General features: G+C 47.2%; 1 protein-coding gene across 1 annotated transcript in view; it reads left to right on the top strand.

Annotated features, from left to right (window-relative positions):
- GRM7 (glutamate metabotropic receptor 7) overlaps nucleotides 1-26,795 on the top strand; it is a 554,627-nt gene that overhangs the window by 458,518 nt on the left and 69,314 nt on the right. Inside the window, exon 9 of the mRNA XM_063941283.1 lies at nucleotides 22,440-22,686. Within this exon, the coding sequence (XP_063797353.1) occupies nucleotides 22,440-22,686 (247 nt within the window). The remainder of the gene's footprint in view (nucleotides 1-22,439; nucleotides 22,687-26,795) is intronic.

Genomic DNA, 26,795 nt, shown 5'->3' with positions numbered 1-26,795 from the left:
CAGATCCTAAAAGGGAAAGGCATTCCAGAAGAAGTCATTCCTACCTTGATTAAGGCACGGAAGGAAGTCACCGTGAAACATTATCACCGCATTTGGCGAAAATATGTAGCGTGGTGCGAGGATCGGAGGGTTCCGACGGAGGAATTCCAACTGGGTCGTTTCCTACATTTCCTGCAATCAGGATTATCTATGGGTCTCAAATTGGGATCCATTAAGGTTCAAATTTCGGCCCTGTCAATATTCTTCCAAAAAGAATTGGCCTCTGTCCCTGAGGTCCAGACTTTTGTCAAGGGAGTACTGCATATACAGCCTCCTGTGGTGCCTCCGGTGGCACCGTGGGATCTAAATGTAGTTTTAGATTTCCTCAAATCCCATTGGTTTGAACCATTGAAAAAGGTGGATTTGAAATATCTCACATTGAAAGTGACTATGTTACTAGCCCTGGCCTCTGCCAGGAGAGTATCTGAATTGGCGGCTTTATCTTATAAAAGTCCTTATCTAATCTTCCATTCGGATAGGGCAGAACTGCGGACTCGTCCGCATTTTCTCCCTAAAGTGGTATCAGCATTTCATCTGAACCAACCTATTGTGGTGCCTGCGGCCACTAGCGACTTGGAGGACTCCAAGTTGTTGGACGTTGTCAGAGCCTTAAAAATATACATTGCAAGGACGGCTGGAGTCAGAAAATCTGACTCGCTGTTTATATTGTATGCACCCAACAAGTTGGGCGCACCTGCTTCTAAGCAGTCGATTGCTCGTTGGATTTGTAACACAATTCAACTTGCACATTCTGTGGCAGGCCTGCCACAGCCTAAAACTGTAAAAGCCCACTCCACAAGGAAGGTGGGCTCATCTTGGGCGGCTGCCCGAGGGGTCTCGGCATTACAACTCTGCCGAGCAGCTACGTGGTCGGGGGAGAACACGTTTGTAAAATTTTACAAATTTGATACCCTGGCAAAGGAGGACCTGGAGTTCTCTCATTCGGTGCTGCAGAGTCATCCGCACTCTCCCGCCCGTTTGGGAGCTTTGGTATAATCCCCATGGTCCTTTCAGGAACCCCAGCATCCACTTAGGACGATAGAGAAAATAAGAATTTACTTACCGATAATTCTATTTCTCGGAGTCCGTAGTGGATGCTGGGCGCCCATCCCAAGTGCGGATTATCTGCAATACTTGTACATAGTTATTGTTAACTAATTCGGGTTATTGTTAAGGAGCCATCTTTAAGAGGCCCTTTCTGTTGTCATACTGTTAACTGGGTTTAGATCACAAGTTGTACGGTGTGATTGGTGTGGCTGGTATGAGTCTTACCCGGGATTCAAAATGCCTCCCTTATTGTGTATGCTCGTCCGGGCACAGTACCTAACTGGAGTCTGGAGGAGGGTCATAGGGGGAGGAGCCAGTGCACACCACCTGACCTAGTAAAGCTTTACTTTTTTGTGCCCTGTCTCCTGCGGAGCCGCTATTCCCCATGGTCCTTTCAGGAACCCCAGCATCCACTACGGACTCCGAGAAATAGAATTATCGGTAAGTAAATTCTTATTTTCCATCCAAGGCTTAGTAAATAGACCCCTGTAAGGAATCCTTATTTGCCTAAATGCATTATTAGTAAGTCTCCAAGACAAGGGTTCTGATAGGAGCCCATCCCGGTGATGAGTACAAGTCCAGCGGTCACATCCGCAATCACTTTACTCTCTATTTCGGCCAGCTGCGCATGCACCAACATCGATTGGCACATGTGTGAGCGGGCAGCAGAAGGGAAGGATTCCTACAGATCCCTCTCCAGTAAGTCTGTGGAGTGAAGCCCATAGACTACAGTGGGCTTACGGCCTCTAAAGAGGGTGATAGCTGCCGGGGGCCACTCTGTAATGGAGATAATAAGATTTTAAACCTACAGGTAAATCTTTTTCTCCTAGTCCGTAGAGGATGCTGGGGACTCCGTAAGGACCGTGGGGTATAGACGGCTCCGCAGGAGACATGGGCACTGTAAGACTTTAGAATGGGTGTGCACTGGCTCCTCCCTCTATGCCCCTCCTCCAGACCTCAGTTATTTCCTGTGCCCAGAGGCGACTGGATGCACTGCAGGGGAGCTCTCCTGAGTTTCTCTGAAAAGACTTTTGTTAGGTTTATTATTTTCAGGGAGCACTGCTGGCAACAGGCTCCCTGCATCGTGGGACTGAGGGGAGAGAAGCAGACCTACTTTCTTGGACTGATGGGCTCTGCTTCTTAGGCTACTGGACGCCATTAGCTCCAGAGGGTCGGAACACAGGTGTCGTCCTTGCTGTTCGTCCCGGAGCCGCGCCGCCGTCCTCCTCACAGAGCCGGAAGATAGAAGCCGGGTGAGTATATGAAGCAAGAAGACTTCAAAGGCGGCAGAAGACTTCAGATCTCCATGAGGTACCGCGCATCGGACGCGCTGCGCGCCATTGCTCCCGCACACACACAAGGCACAGCAAGGGTGCAGGTCGCAGGGGGGGCGCCCTGGGCAGCAATAATCACCTCAAATGAAACTGGCAGCATTCTTAGATACTGCGGAGGCAGTATATTATAAATCCCCTGCCAGTATAAATAAATGAGCGGGACCCAAGCCCGCCATCGAGGAGGCGGGGCTTGATCCTCCAGCACTAACCAGCGCCATTTTCTCCACAGCACGCTGCAGATAAGCTGCTCCCAGACTCTCCCCTGCTGAACACAGTAACAGGGGGCAAAAACGAGGGGGGGGGGGCACATTATTTGGTGCAAAATTGTATATTTATAAAGCGCATAGACTACAGTGGGCTTACGGCCTCTAAAGAGGGTGATAGCTGCCGGGGGCCAATCTGTAATGGAGATATCTGCTGCTGTCCCTCCATGGTACATTGGGATGATACTTACTAAGCTTATTCAGAATAGTAACCTTCTGCCCGCTTGCGAGACTAGTAAATCTGCGTCAGAAGATACTGGAACCGCAACTCCCAGGAAATGGGTCAGATACACCCTTATTTTCTGGTCACGCTGCCCAGCTCCTCCCACTCCCCGCTCCCAAACGTCTGCCGCATGTCGCTCACGCTGCAGCTTTGGGGGGCACTGCGTGTGATTATCACGCAGGACTGCACATACGCAAAACAGGTCCTGGCATGTACAGTCCCACAAACACCAGAGATGCATCGGGTTATGTACATCTCTGAATCGGTGACATTATTTAATAAATACTGTAGGCCCCTATGTGCTTTTAGGGTTTGCAATAATTTAAAAGCAAAACCAATATATTACTAGTACTACAGAACTATTCATATGAAGCGACAGATCTATATTTTCAGCAACAGCCGTGGAATATACGGACGGTGTATCCGTCCTTTGGGAGTGGAACTCCATTTTATTGCCTTCTCTTTATTTCCAGGTTTTGACTCTCATACAGTATAAGGGATGTGCGTCACTTAGAGATGAGCGCCTGAAATTTTTCGGGTTTTGTGTGTTGGTTTTGGGTTCGGTTCCGCGGCCGTGTTTTGGGTTCGAACGCGTTTTGGCAAAACCTCACCGAATTTTTTTTGTCGGATTCGGGTGTGTTTTGGATTCGGGTGTTTTTTTCAAAAAACACTAAAAAACAGCTTAAATCATAGAATTTGGGGGTCATTTTGATCCCAAAGTATTATTAACCTCAAAAACCATAATTTACACTCATTTTCAGTCTATTCTGAATACCTCACACCTCACAATATTATTTTTAGTCCTAAAATTTGCACCGAGGTCGCTGTGTGAGTAAGATAAGCGACCCTAGTGGCCGACACAAACACCGGGCCCATCTAGGAGTGGCACTGCAGTGTCACGCAGGATGTCCCTTCCAAAAAACCCTCCCCAAACAGCACATGACGCAAAGAAAAAAAGAGGCGCAATGAGGTAGCTGTGTGAGTAAGATTAGCGACCCTAGTGGCCGACACAAACACCGGGCCCATCTAGGAGTGGCACTGCAGTGTCACGCAGGATGTCCCTTCCAAAAAACCTGAACCACTAGCCATGAACATAGGCCAGGGCCTCAGCCGTTCCTTGCCACTCCGTGTGGTAAATGGCATATTGGCAAGTTTACGCTTCTCCTCCGACAATTTTATTTTAGGTTTTGGAGTCCTTTTTTTACTGATATTTGGTGTTTTGGATTTGACATGCTCTGTACTATGACATTGGGCATCGGCCTTGGCAGACGACGTTGCTGGCATTTCATCGTCTCGGCCATGACTAGTGGCAGCAGCTTCAGCACGAGGTGGAAGTGGATCTTGATCTTTCCCTAATTTTGGAACCTCAACATTTTTGTTCTCCATATTTTAATAGGCACAACTAAAAGGCACCTCAGGTAAACAATGGAGATGGATGGATTGGATACTAGTATACAATTATGGACGGGCTGCCGAGTGCCGACACAGAGGTAGCCACAGCCGTGAACTACCGCACTGTACTGTGTCTGCTGCTAATATATAGACTGGTTGATAAAGAGATAGTATACTCGTAACTAGTATGTATGTATAAAGAAAGAAAAAAAAACCACGGTTAGGTGGTATATACAATTATGGACGGGCTGCCGAGTGCCGACACAGAGGTAGCCACAGCCGTGAACTACCGCACTGTACTGTGTCTGCTGCTAATATATAGACTGGTTGATAAAGAGATAGTATACTCGTCGTAACTAGTATGTATGTATAAAGAAAGAAAAAAAAACCACGGTTAGGTCACTGGTATATACAATTATGGACGGGCTGCCGAGTGCCGACACAGAGGTAGCCACAGCCGTGAACTACCGCACTGTACTGTGTCTGCTGCTAATATATAGACTGGTTGATAAAGAGATAGTATACTCGTAACTAGTATGTATGTATAAAGAAAGAAAAAAAAACCACGGTTAGGTGGTATATACAATTATGGACGGGCTGCCGAGTGCCGACACAGAGGTAGCCACAGCCGTGAACTACCGCACTGTACTGTGTCTGCTGCTAATATATAGACTGGTTGATAAAGAGATAGTATACTCGTAACTAGTATGTATGTATAAAGAAAGAAAAAAAAACCACGGTTAGGTGGTATATACAATTATGGACGGGCTGCCGAGTGCCGACACAGAGGTAGCCACAGCCGTGAACTACCGCACTGTACTGTGTCTGCTGCTAATATATAGACTGGTTGATAAAGAGATAGTATACTCGTAACTAGTATGTATGTATAAAGAAAGAAAAAAAAAACACGGTTAGGTGGTATATACAATTATGGACGGGCTGCCGAGTGCCGACACAGAGGTAGCCACAGCCGTGAACTACCGCACTGTACTGTGTCTGCTGCTAATATATAGACTGGTTGATAAAGAGATAGTATACTCGTAACTAGTATGTATGTATAAAGAAAGAAAAAAAAACCACGGTTAGGTGGTATATACAATTATGGACGGGCTGCCGAGTGCCGACACAGAGGTAGCCACAGCCGTGAACTACCGCACTGTACTGTGTCTGCTGCTAATATATAGACTGGTTGATAAAGAGATAGTATACTCGTAACTAGTATGTATGTATAAAGAAAGAAAAAAAAACCACGGTTAGGTGGTATATACAATTATGGACGGGCTGCCGAGTGCCGACACAGAGGTAGCCACAGCCGTGAACTACCGCACTGTACTGTGTCTGCTGCTAATATATAGACTGGTTGATAAAGAGATAGTATACTCGTAACTAGTATGTATGTATAAAGAAAGAAAAAAAAACCACGGTTAGGTGGTATATACAATTATGGACGGGCTGCCGAGTGCCGACACAGAGGTAGCCACAGCCGTGAACTACCGCACTGTACTGTGTCTGCTGCTAATATATAGACTGGTTGATAAAGAGATAGTATACTCGTAACTAGTATGTATGTATAAAGAAAGAAAGAAAAACCACGGTTAGGTCACTGGTATATACAATTATGGACGGGCTGCCGAGTGCCGACACAGAGGTAGCCACAGCCGTGAACTACCGCACTGTACTGTGTCTGCTGCTAATATAAACTGGTTGATAAAGAGATAGTATACTACTAATATTATATACTGGTGGTCAGGTCACTGGTCACTAGTCACACTGGCAGTGGCACTCCTGCAGCAAAAGTGTGCACTGTTTAATTTTAATATAATATTATGTACTCCTGGCTCCTGCTATAACCTATAACTGGCACTGCAGTAGTGCTCCCCAGTCTCCCCCACAATTATAAGCTGTGTGAGCTGAGCAGTCAGACAGATATATAATATATATAGTAGAGATGAGCGGGTTCGGTTTCTTTGAATCCGAACCCGCACGAACTTCACTTTTTTTTCCACGGGTCCGAGCGACTCGGATCTTCCCGCCTTGCTCGGTTAACCCGAGCGCGCCCGAACGTCATCATGACGCTGTCGGATTCTCGCGAGGCTCGGATTCTATCGCGAGACTCGGATTCTATATAAGGAGCCGCGCGTCGCCGCCATTTTCACTCGTGCATTGAGATTGATAGGGAGAGGACGTGTCTGGCGTCCTCTCCATTAGAATAGAGATAGATAGATTAGATAGAGAGAGATTGTGCAGAGTCGCAGACAGAGTTAGTTTACCACAGTCAGTGACCAGTGCAGTTGCTAGTTAACTTTTATTTAATATAATATATCCGTTCACTTCTCTCTGCTATATCCGTTCTCTGCCTGAAAAAAAAAACGATACACAGCACAGTCAGTCACACAGTGTGACTCAGTCTGTGTGCACTCAGCTCAGCCCAGTGTGCTGCACAGTCATCAATGTATAAATTAAAAGCTTATAATTAATTGTGGGGGAGACTGGGGAGCACTGCAGGTTGTTAGCAGGAGCCAGGAGTACAATTATATTAATTAACAGTGCACACTTTTGCTGCAGGAGTGGTGACCAGTGCCTGACCACCAGTATAGTATTGTTGTATACTACTAATATCTCTTTAAATATCAACCAGTCTATATTAGCAGCAGACACAGTACAGTGCGGTAGTTCACGGCTGTGGCTACCTCTGTGTCGGCACACGGCAGGCAGTCCGTCCGACCAGAATTGTATTATTTATTATTATATACCTACCACCTAACCGTGGTTTTTTTTTCATTCTTTATACCGTCATAGTGTCATCCTAATTGTTACGAGTATACTACTATCTCTTTATCAACCAGTGTACAGTGCGGTAGTTCACGGCTGTGGCTACCTCTGTGTCGGCACACGGCAGGCAGTCCGTCCGACCAGAATTGTATTATTTATTATTATATACCTACCACCTAACCGTGGTTTTTTTTTCATTCTTTATACCGTCATAGTGTCATCCTAATTGTTACGAGTATACTACTATCTCTTTATCAACCAGTGTACAGTGCGGTAGTTCACGGCTGTGGCTACCTCTGTGTCGGCACACGGCAGGCAGTCCGTCCGACCAGAATTGTATTATTTATTATTATATACCTACCACCTAACCGTGGTTTTTTTTTCATTCTTTATACCGTCATAGTGTCATCCTAATTGTTACGAGTATACTACTATCTCTTTATCAACCAGTGTACAGTGCGGTAGTTCACGGCTGTGGCTACCTCTGTGTCGGCACACGGCAGGCAGTCCGTCCGACCAGAATTGTATTATTTATTATTATATACCTACCACCTAACCGTGGTTTTTTTTTCATTCTTTATACCGTCATAGTGTCATCCTAATTGTTACGAGTATACTACTATCTCTTTATCAACCAGTGTACAGTGCGGTAGTTCACGGCTGTGGCTACCTCTGTGTCGGCAGTCGGCAGGCAGTCCGTCCATCCATAATTGTATTATTATTATAATATATACCACCTAACCGTGGTTTTTTTTTCATTCTTTATACCGTCATAGTGTCATACTAGTTGTTACGAGTATACTACTATCTCTTTATCAACCAGTGTACAGTGCGGTAGTTCACGGCTGTGGCTACCTCTGTGTCGGCAGTCGGCAGGCAGTCCGTCCATCCATAATTGTATTATTATTATAATATATACCACCTAACTGTGGTTTTTTTTTCATTCTTTATACCGTCGTCATAGTGTCATACTAGTTGTTACGAGTATACTACTATCTCTTTATCAACCAGTGTACAGTGCGGTAGTTCACGGCTGTGGCTACCTCTGTGTCGGCAGTCGGCAGGCAGTCCGTCCATCCATAATTGTATTATTATTATAATATATACCACCTAACCGTGGTTTTTTTTTCATTCTTTATACCGTCGTCATAGTGTCATACTAGTTGTTACGAGTATACTACTATCTCTTTATCAACCAGTGTACAGTGCGGTAGTTCACGGCTGTGGCTACCTCTGTGTCGGCAGTCGGCAGGCAGTCCGTCCATCCATAATTGTATTATTATTATAATATATACCACCTAACCGTGGGTTTTTTTTCATTCTTTATACCGTCGTCATAGTGTCATACTAGTTGTTACGAGTATACTACTATCTCTTTATCAACCAGTGTACAGTGCGGTAGTTCACGGCTGTGGCTACCTCTGTGTCGGCAGTCGGCAGGCAGTCCGTCCATCCATAATTGTATTATTATTATAATATATACCACCTAACCGTGGTTTTTTTTTCATTCTTTATACCGTCGTCATAGTGTCATACTAGTTGTTACGAGTATACTACTATCTCTTTATCAACCAGTGTACAGTGCGGTAGTTCACGGCTGTGGCTACCTCTGTGTCGGCAGTCGGCAGGCAGTCCGTCCATCCATAATTGTATTATTATTATAATATATACCACCTAACCGTGGTTTTTTTTTCATTCTTTATACCGTCGTCATAGTGTCATACTAGTTGTTACGAGTATACTACTATCTCTTTATCAACCAGTGTACAGTGCGGTAGTTCACGGCTGTGGCTACCTCTGTGTCGGCAGTCGGCAGGCAGTCCGTCCATCCATAATTGTATTATTATTATAATATATACCACCTAACCGTGGTTTTTTTTTCATTCTTTATACCGTCGTCATAGTGTCATACTAGTTGTTACGAGTATACTACTATCTCTTTATCAACCAGTGTACAGTGCGGTAGTTCACGGCTGTGGCTACCTCTGTGTCGGCACTCGGCAGCCCGTCCATAATTGTATATACCACCTAACCGTGGTTTTTTTTTCTTTCTTTATACATACATACTAGTTACGAGTATACTATCTCTTTATCAACCAGTCTATATATTAGCAGCAGACACAGTACAGTGCGGTAGTTCACGGCTGTGGCTACCTCTGTGTCGGCACTCGGCAGCCCGTCCATAATTGTATACTAGTATCCAATCCATCCATCTCCATTGTTTACCTGAGGTGCCTTTTAGTTGTGCCTATTAAAATATGGAGAACAAAAATGTTGAGGTTCCAAAATTAGGGAAAGATCAAGATCCACTTCCACCTCGTGCTGAAGCTGCTGCCACTAGTCATGGCCGAGACGATGAAATGCCAGCAACGTCGTCTGCCAAGGCCGATGCCCAATGTCATAGTACAGAGCATGTCAAATCCAAAACACCAAATATCAGTAAAAAGCCTCTTTTTTTCTTTGCGTCATGTGCTGTTTGGGGAGGGTTTTTTGGAAGGGACATCCTGCGTGACACTGCAGTGCCACTCCTAGATGGGCCCGGTGTTTGTGTCGGCCACTAGGGTCGCTAATCTTACTCACACAGCTACCTCATTGCGCCTCTTTTTTTCTTTGCGTCATGTGCTGTTTGGGGAGGGTTTTTTGGAAGGGCCATCCTGCGTGACACTGCAGTGCCACTCCTAGATGGGCCCGGTGTTTGTGTCGGCCACTAGGGTCGCTAATCTTACTCACACAGCTACCTCATTGCGCCTCTTTTTTTCTTTGCGTCATGTGCTGTTTGGGGAGGGTTTTTTGGAAGGGACATCCTGCGTGACACTGCAGTGCCACTCCTAGATGGGCCCGGTGTTTGTGTCGGCCACTAGGGTCGCTAATCTTACTCACACAGCTACCTCATTGCGCCTCTTTTTTTCTTTGCGTCATGTGCTGTTTGGGGAGGGTTTTTTGGAAGGGACATCCTGCGTGACACTGCAGTGCCACTCCTAGATGGGCCCGGTGTTTGTGTCGGCCACTAGGGTCGCTTATCTTACTCACACAGCGACCTCGGTGCAAATTTTAGGACTAAAAATAATATTGTGAGGTGTGAGGTATTCAGAATAGACTGAAAATGAGTGTAAATTATGGTTTTTGAGGTTAATAATACTTTGGGATCAAAATGACCCCCAAATTCTATGATTTAAGCTGTTTTTTAGTGTTTTTGGAAAAAAACACCCGAATCCAAAACACACCCGAATCCGACAAAAAAAATTCGGTGAGGTTTTGCCAAAACGCGTTCGAACCCAAAACACGGCCGCGGAACCGAACCCAAAACCAAAACACAAAACCCGAAAAATTTCAGGCGCTCATCTCTAATATATAGATGATGCAGCACACTGGCCTGAGCCTGAGCAGTGCACACAGATATGGTATGTGACTGAGTCACTGTGTGCTGTGTATCGCTTTTTTCAGGCAGAGAACGGATTATAAATAAAAGTGGTGGTCACTGGTCACTATCAGCAAAACTCTGCACTGTACACTACTGAGTACTCCTAATGCTCCCCAAAATTAGTAAATCAAGTGTCTAAACGGAGAGGACGCCAGCCACGTCCTCTCCCTATCAATCTCAATGCACGTGTGAAAATGGCGGCGACGCGCGGCTCCTTATATAGAATCCGAGTCTCGCGATAGAATCCGAGCCTCGCGAGAATCCGACAGCGTCATGATGACGTTCGGGCGCGCTCGGGTTAACCGAGCAAGGCGGGAAGATCCGAGTCGCTCGGACCCGTGAAAAAAAACATGAAGTTCTGGCGGGTTCGGATTCAGAGAAACCGAACCCGCTCATCTCTAGCGTCACTGGGAACACACCTCAGACCTGCTGTAATATTAGGGTCACGCTGACTGCTGACCCTACAATACATGCTATCGGAAGATCTATGGCCCTCATTCCGAGTCGTTCGCTCGGTATTTTTCATCGCATCGCAGTGAAATTCCGCTTAGTGCACATGCGCAATATTCGCACTGCGACTGCGCCAAGTATCTTTGCTATGAAGATAGTATTTTTACTCACGGCTTTTTCATCGCTCCGGCGATCGTAATGTGATTGACAGGAAATGGGTGTTGCTGGGCGGAAACAGGCCGTTTTATGGGAGTGTGGCTGAAAACGCTACCGTTTCCGGAAAAAACGCAGGAGTGGCCGGAGAAACGGGGGAGTGGTTGGGCGAACGCTGGGTGTGTTTGTGACGTCAAACCAGGAACGACAAGCACTGAACTGATCGCACAGGCAGAGTAAGTCTGGAGCTACTCTAAAACTGCTAAGTAGTTTGTGAGCGCAATATTGCGAATACATCGGTCGCAATTTTAAGATGCTAAGATACACTCCCAGTAGGCGGCGGCTTAGCGTGTGTAACTCTGCTAAATTCGCCTTGCGACCGATCAACTCGGAATGAGGGCCTATGTACTAACCTTTACTCTAACCCAGCAAACAAATTTCCCAATGTTGTAGCTTTCACCCACCTAATCCTCCATATGTGTGAAAATCAATACAGAGCCCTGGATAAAAGCCCAGCAAGCCGGTGTGACATAGCACCGAGGTTCTAGCTAGAAATACCTTTCACTTAAAAGTGAGATCAGTCAGTTTCTAAATATACAGATGGAGCAGAGTGTAGTGATGCGAATGGTGCATTAAGCGGCATATTCATTCAAAGTTATCTCCAGGGTGAAAATACTGTTATCTATATACCGTTGTCACTAGAGGAGGCCACTTTTCTACTGTCACCTACCTGTAATTACCTACCTGACCGTCGTTCACTGATTTCTATTCCTCTATCATGCAGACCGATATGCAGAAGCTGTACGTTTATATTTTTGCTCCTTTGCTGATGGCTATCTCAGGCCGTACACTTTCTCTGTCTTATCTAACAGTTGGGAATTAGTACTGCTTGACCTGAGAAAACCGGTCTACGGAAAGCTTGCCTTGAGAAATTGTTCTTCTGTATAAGATGTATGAGATAATAACTTCAACCCCGGAGAATAAACGTCCCCTTGTGTAGACTCAAGCTGATATGTGCGTCTTTATTTCCAGCAAGGACAATTTGCATCATTCAGAGGATAGAAATAACAGTCTAAAGGTGGGTATACAGTACACTGGAAGATATATTTGCCGATCAATTGATCTACAGATATATCTATGGACGGATCGGGCAGTGGGGGTGATTCCGAGTTGTTCGCTCGCTAGCTGCTTTTAGCAGCATTGCACACCTAAGCCGCCGCCCTCTGGGAGTGTATCTTCGCTTAGCAGAATTGCGAATGAAAGATTAGCAGAATTGCGAATAGAAATTTCTTAGCAGTTTCTGAGTAGCTCGAGACTTACTCCTACACTGCGATCAGCTCAGGTCGTTTCGTTCCTGGTTTGACGTCACAAACACACCCAGCGTTCGCCCAGCCACTCCTGCGTTTTTCCCTGAAACGCCTGCGTTTTTCCGCACACTCCCATAAAACGACCAGTTTCCGCCCAGAAACACCCACTTCCTGTCAATCACACTCCGATCAGCAGAACGATGAAAAAAACTTCGTTACGCCGTGAGTAAAAAAACAAACTTTTGTGCTAATTTACTTGGCGCAGGCGCGCTGCGTACATTGCGCATGCGCAGTTTGCGACTAATCACTCCGTAGCGAAAAAAAATACTGAGCGAACAACTCGGAATGACCCCCAGTGTGCTGTGCATACACACTGCCCGATCCGTTGGGGACTGACGTCATGAACTGGGCGGGCGTGTACACACGCTCGCCCAGTTCCGCTGTCAATCACCGCCGGCCGCCGCAGCATGTGTACGGGCGGTTGGCCGACCGCCGTACACACACAGCGACGTGCCAATATATCGTTAGATATATTGACCGTCGGCTGTGCTGCGGGGCCGACGCGATACGTCTGTGAACGACGGAGTTCACAGACGTATCGGCCGTACACACTGGCCGACGGACCCACGATATATCGGCCGTTCAAGAGAACGGCCGATATATCGGCCAGTGTGTACGGGCCTAAAGGCGCACACGTGCACACTGCCGCCAAGAGGGGGGGCGGAGGGGTACAAATTACCCGGGCCCGGGTGTGATGAAAGAGTCCAGCTGGGGCAATAGGGCAATAGTGGGTCGACCCTAACTAGGTCAACAGTCACTAGGTCGACCACTATTGGTCGACACCTGGAATAGGTCGACAGAGTCATGAAGCCAACATGGAAAAAGGTCGACATGAGGTGTTTTTTTTTAAATGGAGTCGTTTTCTTTGTAAAGTGACCAGAACCCCAATTAGCGCACCGTGTCCCCTCGCACGCCTCGCTTCACTCACCACGCTTTGGGCAAGGTTACTATTCCCAATTGTAGTCCACGTGGATAGTAAGTAAGAAAAAGTTTTTTTTTTAAATTTTCACATTGAAAACTCACGTCAACCTTTTCATGTGTCGACCTTTGCCATGTTGATCTACCAACCATGTCGATCTACCAACCACGTTGACCTAATGCATGTCGACCAATAGTGGTCGACCTAAGTGCGATTGACCTAAGAACCGGATACCGGTTGGGCAGTGGCGGGGAAAAGCCAAGCATATGGGGCGACACCCCATTGTGGACAAATAGTACATGCAGCCGATGTGATGCCACAGTATGGTACACCACGGGGACCCCCTTGTTGTAAGTGTCCCAGGCTTCCCGAGCCGTAATCCTGCTTTGACAAAAGCCACGCTGCTGGATGGGGCATACGTGAGTCTCACTGGTAGACTTGTGCCCGCACCAACATGTGCCCCAACCCAGAAGAAACCCCCATTCTGCCATTCCCCCATCCCTGCTAATAACAACTCTGTGCCACGTACGCCGTGTCTGCCCATGCATTTCTGTGTGCGTATACAATAACTCGCACATGCAGTCTGGCCATTTAGATGTTAAGCTCTTTGGGCAGGCATTTCTCTTCTAATCCCAGTTTTCTGCCAGTTCCTCCTGCTGTACTGTACATGCTGTACACTGTGTGGGCTTATGGTAATAAATACATACGGTACACACACACGTGAAGCGATCATCTCCGGTTGGTTGAACAAATGAAGGGCACTGTGCAGTATGACAGCCGCCCTCCACAAACACATGTACCATTATATGTCTTATTAATTATACATTACTGCACATAATGTTTATGCTTCGCAGTGCATGGCTGTCTATTTATAACGTTGTGTTTCTGAAGTAACAACGCTCTATCAAAGTCATCTATTTTCTCTATGCTACACGTCGGTCCTTTGTGTTTATTTTTCAAGGATTTTCTACCTTGGGAAAACTTCAATCTGTTGATTTTATCGTACACTCCTGCTAAATCTTTTATTGTGGGCATCTGTGCTTTTTACCAAAGCCTTTGCATCATCCTGACAATTTTTGGTCCTTGTCTGCATACACGTTGGCAGAACTGAGGCATGTGGTGCCACCAAGACTGCTTGTAGGCCACTTGCAACTTTAAAGCAGACTTGATCCACGGCGCAAGTGTCTGCGGGATCCAGAAGGGCAATCTACTGCTCCAGGGGTTCCCTGGTATTCGTGAGAGTAGTCGAGTTTTGTTTTATGGACAAGCAGTGGCTGAATTTCCCTTGTATGGAGGTTGGAGTCCCCAGCGGGAAACCTCACTAGACTGGTGTGCTGTGGAATTGTTCATTAGGCTCCAGCTCAATTCCACCGAGACTCCTCTTCCTTGTCTGCAGCAGGAGAGGGGTTATACTCTCAGCACCTGAGTGCAGGAGAATCTTTGTGCATTCTGTTGTTTTACCGCCGTGTTCAGAAAGTACGAGAGAAATTAAAGGTTTCTATTTTATTCCCTTTTATCGGAATATCTGGGCTATCCGCAAGGAAAGACGTGGTCCGAGCACCATGGAAATAAAACCAGTCTTCAATGATTCTTTAGGGAGAGAGAGGCCGAGAGGAGCTTATAGCTGTTATTTAATTTAACTGCGGCATCATGCGAGACGGCCGAGCTTAGCGTTCATACACTGCAAGAGAGTTACACGGGGGCAGACTACAGGCTCACTGGGCCGCACTTGTATATAGCGTAGACTACACGCAAAGTGGGGGGAGGAGAAGGATTTAAGTGGGTGGTCAAAACCCTCTGAACCACTAAGGAAGTGGTACTTTTAATTTAATAAACTTGCTGCAACATTGCAATAGATTTCTAAAATTTCTAGCAGGGGCAGAACAGTACCCTAAATTTAGGCAGGGGCCCAGCTATGCTGAACCAGCTTCCCAACTCATACCCCTTCCCATACTTACCTACTTTGCTGCCCCCTCCTCCGGGAGGAGGCAGCGTTGTAGGTGCATGGGGGCGTGGCCGGCAGCAGGATGGGCGTTCAGGAGGCGTGGCCGACAGGGTAGTGGAAGGTCCGGGGGTGTGGCATCAGGATCGCGTCATTGTGGCTCCGCCCCCGCTATGCAGTGCCGAGAAAAGAGGCGCTGTATAGCGGGGGGCAAAGCTACGATGACGCGAATCGCGTCATCGGACACCCTCGGACCGCCCACTTGTTCTCTGCTGCGGACGGCTGAGTAGGGTCGTGGGGGGGCAGCACGAAAGTGGGAGGCTTGCCCACCTTTCTGGGGAACCGGGAGGGCCACCCGATTTTCGGGAGCCTCCTGGCCATTCCGGGAGAGTAGGCAAGTATGCTCCTTCCCCCCTGACTTTTGAGAGCAGAGTGATACCCCTTTTCCACTAGCTAAATTTACCCATGTTTTTGCATGGGGGCGCGCATCAACACTGGTTTTTAGTAAGTGGAAACGGCTCAACACGGGTTGAGTGACCCTGGAATCCTACCCGGGTAGCTACCTGGGTTGAACACGGTAACACGGTAATGACCCGGGTAATTGTGCAGTGGAAACGGTCATTACCCGTGTTTCAGAACCGAGTAACATGCGACATCAATAAACTTTTACAGAGCTTACCCGGGTTAAATGGAAACAGATTCGACCCTGGAATAATCCGTGTCGAAGTGCAGTGGAAGCGGCAGGGCCGACACGGGTTGTAGCCGGGTTAAACATCCTGGATCGGACCCGGTACTCAGGTATAAAAGGGGTATGAGAGACCATTCTGAGCATGGGTACGGGACTCATGGTCGACAGACATTAGGTTGATGCTTATTGGTCGACAGTGACTAGGTCGACACCAGAAATAGGTCAACACGGTCGACATGAACAAGGTCTTCATGGAAAAAGGTTGACATGAGTTTTTTGTGTTTTTTTTTTGTGTTGTTTTCTTTAGAAAGTGACCGGGAACCCCAAATAGTGCGCCGTGTCCCCTCGCTGCGCTCGGCACGGGTCCGTTCCCAATCGTAGTCCGCGTGGATCGTAAAGTATGAAAACGTTTTAAAAAAAATTCAAAATGTGAAAAATTCATGTCACATAATGGTCGCATCAACATAGTCGACATCACATCGACCAATAGGTGTCGATCTAATGGGTATCGACCTAAGTGCCGTCGACCTGGAGTCCGGATGCCACTGAGCATGTGCTAGAGGTGAACATGGTACATTAATATATTGGAATATACAGTATAAAATATTGGGGTCTCGATCTTAGTCAAACTTTCAGCCGATGAAGCAAGTACGATATGTTGGGCTGACCAATCATTGCCCTGATTGCACTGTGTCCACTGAGAGTGGTCATGCGCAAATCTGCGAATTGTCTCCAAAATATATCGATTTTCACCTTGCGATATTTTGCCAGTAGCATCCCTGTTTTGATCAAAAAGATTGATACGGGTTCTTTGATTGTCCACTCCTAGTGTTGGGTCTTGTTCATGTACCCACCGAGCATCTCCTGACTGGCACATGCTGAGAAAAGGCCTCGCAAGGGGTCGAAGACGAGCATTGCATTTCTGCCCCCTTCACCTCCAGGACCTGTACACTGCACACCCCTGCAGGTCCACCTCTGACTCCACCAATGAGTGAATGCATGAGTAGGTCAGTAGCACACAAGTGAGGGTATACTGCAGGCTACTGTATAAAGAAAGGTAATCAGCAGGTCTGTATATCCCTTCCCTATAGACCCATGGAAAGTTCTGTTTTTCCCACACAAATAATATTTACGACATGATGCCCTGTGCGGAGGTGTAGCGTGTAGCCATAGCACCTGGAGCAAGCTCATGTCATGGCTCCAATATATATTTATATATATATATATATATATATATATATTTACATCCACATCACTTTCCTCAGCCACAGCTCCCTTAACCTTCCTCAGCCAGGGCCGTCTTAACAGCAGTGTAGGCCCCTGGGCACAGCAATGCACTGGGGCCCCTACCCATCCTCCAGTGGTAGGGGTGGGAGGTGCTATCAGCGGCAGCTTTGATGTCCCGCTGGCAGTAGGAGGTGTTCTATCTTCCGCCCAGCATATAGGACCTGGAGCAGTAATTTCTGTTCATTACTCCTTTACTGCACAGATGGTGGGAGATGGGGCAAGATTGAGAACACTAAACTGTAGAAGAGGCATTGTGCTGAATGAAGGGGCCCTGGTACATGACTTCCAGGGTGGTAGGGGGTGTTTAATATGTAGGGGAGGGGTGGATAGTGGAGTGGGCTTAATATTCATACTTTTCTGGTGGGAGGGCAGCTTGCTTGACTGCAGATATCTCCAGTTCCTGGAAATAGATTTCTTAGCTTTCAATAGGATAAAAAAAAACTAGAGAGTCTCACCTTTTAGAAGGTTCTGGGGACCTGGGGATCAGAGTTCAGGAGCCAGAGCAATTCACCAACGAAAATCTAAAACTGCATATTAGGCGTGTGGAGCTGGAGCAGAGACCAGCTGCTGGGAGGCTGATATCTCTGGTTCTGGGCATAGTAGAGACAAGCTGCCAGTGTCCACTAAAAGGGGAGAGTCCCAGCTTTTGGGGTGTACCCTCAGAAAATCTCTAAGTCAGACAAAGCCTGAGATATCTGGCTGGGAAGTGCAATTAATAGGTTTGGATGGGGACAACTGCTTTGACATCAAATATCTCCGGTTTCCCATTGCCAATTTTCAAAAATCTGGTACCCCTGTAAAGAGGGGACCCTCAGCTATCAGTCTAGGGCCCTTATACTCCTGGGACCCTTGGGCAAGTGCCCATTGAGCCCATACGAAAAGACAGCCCTGTCCTCAGCCCCCAGACCCATCACCATCCTCAGCTCCAAGCTCCTCATCTTCCTCAACCACAGCCATACATCAGCCTCCATCACCTTTCTCAGCTCCCAGCCCATCACCTCCCTAAGCCACAGCCCCTAACCTTCCTCAGCACAGCACCCTCACCAGCCCCATCACCATTCTTAGCCCTCACCTTCCCCAGACCCCAGCTCCATCACCTTCCCTGCAGCGGCAACCTGAAGTCTCTTACACACATTCCACTCAGTAGAACCCATTATACACATTAAGCCAGTTAACCCTATATACACATTACGCCAGGTAGCCCCATATACACATTACGCCAGTTAACCCTATATACACATTACGCCAGGTGACCCCATATACACATTACGCCAAGTGACCCCATATACACATTACACCAGGCAGCCCCATATACATGTTACGCCAGGTAGCGCCATATACAGATTACGCCAGGTAGCCCCATATACACATTAAGCCAGGTAGCCCCATATACACGTTATCCCAGGTAGCGCCATGTACACATTACACAAGGTAACCCCATATACACATTACGCCCGCCAGGTAGCGCCATATACACATTGCGCGAGGTAGCCCCATGTACACATTATGTCAGGTAGCCCCATATACACGTTACACCAGGTAGCCCCATATACATGTTACGCCAGGTAGTGCCATGTACACATTAAGCTAGGTAACACCATGTACACAGTACGCCAGGTATCCCCATATACACATTACACCACGTGCCTGTCCAATCAGGAGCATAGCCAGAACTTTATGGGCCCCATAGCAACATTTTGAAGGGGCCCCTAACCCAGTGCTTCTAGAGAGACACCTCATCACAGCATTGTTAATATTATGCCCCATAGTAGTGCCCTAGTTCATTTTCTGGACCATAGTAGTGCCCTAGTTAATGTTATACCCCACAGTAGTACCCTTGTTTACATTATGTCACAATGAAAGGGTTGGCAGTACACATTAAGCAACACAGTGTCCACAGTTCATATTACGCCACACAATAGTGCCTCCACTACTTACTGTGCCCCAGTTCATATTATGTAACATTATAATGCCCTCTAGTTTATATTATACCACAATGAGCAGGCTCAGGGGAATACCTAGATATATTGTAGGCCCAAAGGCAAAAGTTGTAAGGGCCCCAATGTACTACCCAATGGTGAAAATGTATATAACGCATGTAACTGTGACAGGGAAGGTGGCCCCTCTCAGCTCTGGGCCCCATAGCAGCTGCACTCCCTGCACCTATGGTAGCTACACTCCTGTATATAACACATGTAACTGTGACAGGGAAGGTGGCCCCTCTCAGCTCTGGGCCCCATAGCAGCTGCACTCCCTGCACCTATGGTAGCTACACTCCTGTATATAACACATGTAACTGTGACAGGGAAGGTGGCCCCTCTCAGCTCTGGGCCCCATAGCAGCTGCACTCCCTGCACCTATGGTAGCTACACCCCTGTATATAACACATGTAACTGTGACAGGGAAGGTGGCCCCTCTCAGCTCTGAGCCCCATAGCAGCTGCACTCCCTGCACCTATGGTAGCTGCACCCTGTATATAACACATGTAACTGTGACAGGGAAGGTGGCCCCTCTCAGCTCTGGGCCCCATAGCAGCTGCACTCCCTGCACCTATGGTAGCTACACCCCTGTATATAACACATGTAACTGTGACAGGGAAGGTGGCCCCTCAGCTCTGGCCCCATAGCAGCTGTGCTCCCTGCACCTATGGTAGCTACGCCCTTTTGTCCAATATAATATTTGTTCAGGTTCTTCCCAGGCAGCCCCTTGACGACTGATATGGGTGCATAGTATCTTCGTGTAGAAGCATCACGTCAGAGCATTGTCCACAAATGCCACGTAGCCAATAGTTGGTTAACTTTTGGCTGTGAGGCTGGTGAGAAGACATCACCGTCCAATCACAAGCTAACCTGTGCGTAGATTGTATCAGGTAACAATGGAGATGGCTGAACGGTGGTATTTTAGCATTTCTGAGGGGCATTTGGTGGACAGTTGTCCAGCATTGGTGCATACAGTAGAGTAGCATTATATCTGGATAATGTGGAATGCCCTGGCAGCAGGGGCAGGAGGTTAGTAGTCCTCAGCTACTAGTCACCTACATTTCCCAGTATACGTCACCTCTTACTGCTCCTAGTGTAATTGCTGACGAGAACAACTCCAATTATATCGATCTACAAGACTACATTGTATCTACAACCGTTTCTTTTCCCAGCCGATTCCAGGGTTAGCCATGAGTTACTGCTATGCCGGGGACCCAGCCTTCTCCTCCTCTAATTGCCTGATTGATTTCAAATCATTCCGCAGGGGCTAACAACAGACACTGCCTGGTCTCCACGTCCTTCTGGCTGACATTCTCTAGTGGTCTCGTCTAATTCACGAAACAATCAGCTCGTTCGTGGTGACCACACAAGCCGGCAAAAGATGCAAAAGACGTTTGCAAATTCTCATGGCAGTGACCCAGGCAATGACAGAATACATTTCCTAAGACCGTCCTATCAGCCTCATTCATGATTGCACGGAATCACCGATGTTCACGCAAGTGCGCGATTATCTGCAGACTGCTCATTATTATGATTAGAGTTTACATCTATCTATCTATCTATCTATCTATCTATCTATCTATCTATCTATCTATCTATCTATCAAATAATATTTGCGGGAAATTCCCAGGCAACATTCCAGAGTCTGGATAACACCACCTCCATATCTGTGCGGAGCGCCTCCAACTCTTTCTCCTTCTCCTGGTGACGTATCTGCCAGCGACTGCCCAGGCGCATTGTGCGCCATGGAGCCGAACCACCAAGCAGTGTGATAGCATTACTCTATGACACTGCTTCCAGCTCTTTGCCAAGATGGTCACTTACCGCAGCCCGTCTCCTAGCAAGAGAAAATTAGTAAATTTGTGTTAATGTTAATCGATGTTAATTTTCACAGTGCGAATCTTTGCAGACAAATATTTATCTGATCTGTATTAAAAATGTGAATTGTCATGAATCTGCCCCTATGTGTGATGGTGGATGCTGGCTCATTGTTATGCACCATCATTTACTTGTTATACATTAAATAAGCAGCCGTAGCCACACCTGGCGCAGCTCTTCAAGTATCTGCGGTAGCAGCCAGGGGTGGGCCCCTCTCTCTGTAAGGGCTCGGGACACCAGTCCCCGCAGTCCCACCCCCGGGTGGCTGCCCTGGCTGTAGCTCTGAGCTGCCATCACAGCCGCCCCTGTAACACAGAGATGCCATTGGCGCATTGTTACCTCTACGACCCAATAAAGTTCCATGTCTCAAACAATTTCCCCTCAGTGTCCTGGATTACCTAAACTGTGCAAATACCTGAGCAGAGTGACATCATAATCTATTTCATGTCAGGGACATCTGCTGCCTGTGGAAGGGGGGTACAGCTCGCTCCATCGATTACTGGATCAATATGTGTATAATGCAGAGAAAGTCCATGGATATCTGTCATTATGAAACAACATATATACCATGCATCTTCATGCATCATAGGGTATACTATATGAACTGTGTCAATGGGGGAGATGTACTAAGTCTTGGAGAGAAATAAAGTACCAGCCAATCAGCTCCTAACTGCCATGTTACAGGCTGTGTTTGAAAAAGGACAGGAGCTGGTTGATCAGTACTTTATCTCTCTCCACTCTCTCTCTCTCCAAGGCTTAGTACATCTGCCCCAGTATAGGACAAATATTTCCTTAATTAGCAATGCTTTTTCATAATTACAGTGTTTTTGTGTCCCCCCCCAAATGTAACTATTTAATGTGTTCAGGTGTAAACTCAACCTACACAAGTGCAGGCAGTCATTGAGAGCGCAGCCTATCTATGTACTAGGAACCAGTCACATGACATGGCATGCAGTTACTTGTCCCTTGTGAGTTGCTATCCAATAGGAACATTGGTTACAAAATGGCTGCCTCCACTATGTAGACAACAGGGGAACCTTATTGGCTGGAATTGTAAGGTCTGTTTTTCAGTCTATTGAAGGTCTGTGGAGATATTTAGAATGGGACCCCACCTAATTATTAGTGGTTTGTCCACCACCTTACTAATGCCGCCATTTTGTAGCTGGCCGCCATTGTACCATTAATAACACCAGACACTCTTTCATGACTAGAGGACCTAACGCCAGGTGTAATGTAGACAGTGCGCCTGGACTTGATCCTAACCAGTTCTTTCTTTGTCTTGCAGCTCTACATCCAGACCACCACCCTTACTATCTCCATGAATCTTAGTGCCTCGGTGGCTCTGGGGATGCTCTACATGCCCAAGGTTTATATTATCATCTTCCACCCGGAGATGAATGTGCAGAAACGCAAGCGCAGCTTCAAGGCGGTGGTGACAGCAGCCACCATGTCATCACGGCTGTCACACAAACCCAGCGACCGTCCAAACGGCGAAGCCAAGACAGAGCTGTGCGAGAATGTGAATCCAAACAGTGAGTATTGCGTGCAACCTGGGTCTCCATCCGTAACGCTCAATAATACCCAATAACCAGCTGCCGCTCCGCCAAGAATCTGTCCCGGTCTGCAATCCATACGTTAGCGTCACATACAGATGGAGCAGAGCTTATTGCAGTGAATGCCACAAAATGTTTTCTTGTAAGGAAATTGAATATACAGTACCACATTATTCACAACCAGTTGATCCATAGTTCGGTCAGTGCGTTCAGGTCGTCTGCGCAGTTATTATATTTTTTTATACTGGTTTTGCCCTAATTATTTTCCAAATATTTGCACATTTTTTCATTTAGCCACAACATAACGCAGGAAAGTGCAGGCTCACCAAAGCTGATATTAATTATAATTGTCACAATTCATAATTTGGGGATTTAAAATGGATTTAAGTGAAACGGAATGATGAAAACCCCCCCAACATCTGTGCACCCCTTCCTTTCCCTAAAATAAACCACACCACCGTGACAGCATAATAAACAGTGGCTGAAGAGTCACTCGGCTGCAAGGTTTGCAGGATGTTTGTGTTGTGCCGTACATTTGTAACCCCCCCCCCCCCCCCCCTGGTGTGTTTAGCATGCCTGCAGTGGGTACCTAGAATAGAGTGAGACTCATAAGCAATGCAGCTTTCCTGAATGCATACAGTAGGCTAAGATAAGATGGAAAAGGTGGCCTACAGCTGATATTCTTAGTTATGCACATTTTTACAGGAGCTATACACATCTGATCATGTGCAGGGACTGGCCGCAGGGGTTGTGTTACTTTGCATTTTCACACGGAGGATCTGAATGAATCTGCACATTTCTGGCTGCAGGCGGGCTAGGCTCTAAATTGCGCCCATAAGCAAAAATCAGGGAGGTTTGAGGAGTAGAGAGGATGCATGTATGGAGAAAGTACCAACGTAACTATAATAAACGAAAAACATTTAATCGTATGAAAGTAACGAAAGTAATAAAGACAATTCCAATGTTTCCTCACGTGCATGATCGGTCAAGTACACAACTAGACTCTGACGAGCAGGGCCCTCTTCTCTCAGCTTCTCCTTCCCTCACTTATACCATCACCTCCTCCCCACTGCCCAGAACGGCTCCTATACCTTAGGTTTTGCCTCCCCGCTGCTTACTTGGGTATTGTGACTGCAGCAACGCACAGTATATAAACCGGGTGGTCTTCAGTATGCCGACTGTCGGGATCCCGGCGCACAGTATACCGCGCCGGAATCCCGACAGCCGGCATACCAACAGTTTTTCTCCCTCGTGGGGGTCCACGACCCCCCTGGAGGGAGAATAACACCATGCCCGCAGCGTGGCGAGCCCGCAAGGGGCTCATTTGCGCTCGCCACGCTGTCGGTATGCCGGCGGTCGGGCTCCCGGCGCCGGTATGCTGGTCGCCGGGAGTCCGGCCGCCGGCATACCATACTACACCCATATAAACCATGTCCTGTAATGTTCTGCACTGTAAGTCACTTCTTCCGTGTTCTGCTCACACTGCTTCTGTTTATGTACTCCGTAAGGCGCTGCAGACCCCGTGTGGTGTTATATAAATAATAAAGAATAATAATAATAATAATAATAATAACTAAAGCTGCAACTAAGCTGTATTTTAAGAGGAAAAAAAGACCATATACACTTAATAGCAGTGTGTATTTACGGCTCTATGCGCCGTCCCATAAAAGAATGCGTTTTCTATGGGAACAGCGCCCAAGGTCAGAATATACGGGTGCACCTATGGATGTGGGGGGTGGAGAAATAGGTGATTTGTGCAAATTCAGTTCACTTATTTAATAGTAACTTATTTTAGAACGTATGCTAATTAATATTATACTGACTGTGTGTGCGAGAAGGGTGCGGTAATGCTTCACGGGAAGTGTTCCCCGTGAGGGCGTGTTCAGTACTGCAGTAGCGCTGGGACCCTCACAGTCCCTCCCCTAAAACAGCTGTTCAAAGCTACGTACTATTCACCCTGTTACCTACAAGATGTATCAAGCCTCGGAGAGAGATGTGAACGGAGATAAAGTACCAGCCAATCAGTTACTAGCTGCCATGTCACAGGCTGTGTTTGAAAAATGACAGTTAAGAGCTGATTGGCTGGTTCTTTGGAGTCTATTCATGAAGCAGTGAAAAGTGTGGAGAAGTGAGCCAGTGGAGAAGTTACCCATGGCAACCAATCAGCATTGAGGTAACATTTATAATTTGAATACTGTACAGTTGTACGGAGCAGCTGATTGGTTGCCATGGGTAACTTCTCCTCTGACTCACTTCTCCACTCTTTTCACTGCTTCATGAATACACCTTTCTACCACTCTCCACTTTATCACTTTAAGGCTTAGGGGTCTATTCATGAAGCGGTGAAAAATGTGGAGAAGTGAGCCAGTGGAGAAGTTGCCCATGGCAACCAATCAGCATTGAAGTAACATTTAGAATTTGCATACTATACAATTGTACGGAGCAGCTGATAGGTTGCCATGGGCAACTTCTCCACAGGCTCACTTCTCCACTCTTTTCACTGCTTCATGAATAGACCCCTTAGACAGTACATGTGGCCCTGTAGAGTGGAGAAGTTTCTCAAAGCTAATAGTCATTTCATAGGCTGTGCTAGATAAATGGGTGTAGTAGTGTATGCCGGCAGCCGGGCTCCCGGCGACCAGCATACCGGCGCCGGAATCCCGACCGCCGGCATACCAACAGCTGGGCGAGCGCAAATGAGCCCCTTGCGGGGTCGCTGCGCTCGCCACGCTGCGGGCACGGTGGCGCGCGTATTCTCCCTCCAGGGGGGTCGTGGACCCCCAAGAGGGAGAATAAATGTCGGTATGCCAGCGGTCGGGAGCCCGGCCGCCGGCATACAGAAGACCACCCAGATAAATGACAGACAGAATCTGCTGGTTGCTAAGGGCAACTTCTCCACTTTTGGTCTCTCGATACCTCTCCCCCCTCAAGCTTAACACAATAATGACAAACAAACCTGAGGGGTAGTTCTCTGTAATCTACCCCCCTCCTTAGTAACAGAACGACTTTGCAGAAGAATCATTATTAATTTGCTGCTTGAACCATGGTCCGTTTTCTTAGAACGACTTTATCATTTTTATTGCAAGACATTTAATGGCCAAACAGCTTCCCCACACTGAGAAATATTTATCTGGCGCTTTAATCTGTTTGCAAATGTCCAGCAAACAAGACGTCTCTGCCGGGAAGAGAGAGCCGGGGGCATTGCACATTGCAGATTGAAGCTATGTAATTGGATCATTCCTGTTCAGTTTTTCACCTCCTGTATTTTGTACACTCTTATAGATGTATTTTTGCCAACGTTGAGGTGAAGGGGGGGGGGGGGAGGAGGGGGGGTGTTGTTACACCGTTTTTAACACTAAGACAAATTGAAGGGAGGTTTGATCTATATCCACTTTCAATTTCTTCCTATTATTCAGCGAGATCTTGTGGCCTGCTACTACTCAGACCCATGCTGTGTTATACACTTGCCATACACACAACACGTTTGGCGGATATGAAAAGCCCAGTGGGGCGGCAGGTTGGAGCGTGACCAGCGTACTGTAGGACAAAGGAGTCTTAGCATAGCATTGCTTAGGCCAGGGGGGGGCTGATCCGTGCAGGCAGAGTTTACAGCCCGGGCTGCCCGTACAGTTCCCAGCGCTCTGCAGATTCATGATGTGATAGAGATTGCTTAGACAGCACGAGTAAATGACATAATGAAACCAGAAAGCCTCTGCGCCGGGGAGACGGGCCGTAGCGGCGAGGTGAACGGGACTGATCGTCGGTGCAATTAGAAAAGCACGAGAAATGCACAAGGCAGCAAAGTGTTAACGCCAGATCCCGCCGCTATAAATAGACTGTGTGAGGTCATCTCAGTTCTGATTCCGCCGTTATCTGTCCTAGTTTTTAAATAGGCCGTTTCGTTCCCATTTTCTGCTCTTTCTGCTGAAGCTCTTCCTCCTTTGGGAGCGAAACTCTCATCAAACTCGGCAGCTGATGGCTCTAGTAAAGCCCCCCTGAGTGCTGAGGCCTCCTCTTTACAGGGATAAAAGCGCTGCTTCCCGGGGACTCTCAGGTGCTGCGTCCTCTGGTATACAGCTCCTGGGACA

The sequence above is a fragment of the Pseudophryne corroboree genome, chromosome 9, assembly GCF_028390025.1.
Source record: "Pseudophryne corroboree isolate aPseCor3 chromosome 9, aPseCor3.hap2, whole genome shotgun sequence".
NCBI classification, from domain to species: domain Eukaryota; kingdom Metazoa; phylum Chordata; class Amphibia; order Anura; family Myobatrachidae; genus Pseudophryne; species Pseudophryne corroboree.
Note: the sequence above shows the minus strand (reverse complement) of the source record. Positions and strands in the feature narration are given on the sequence as shown.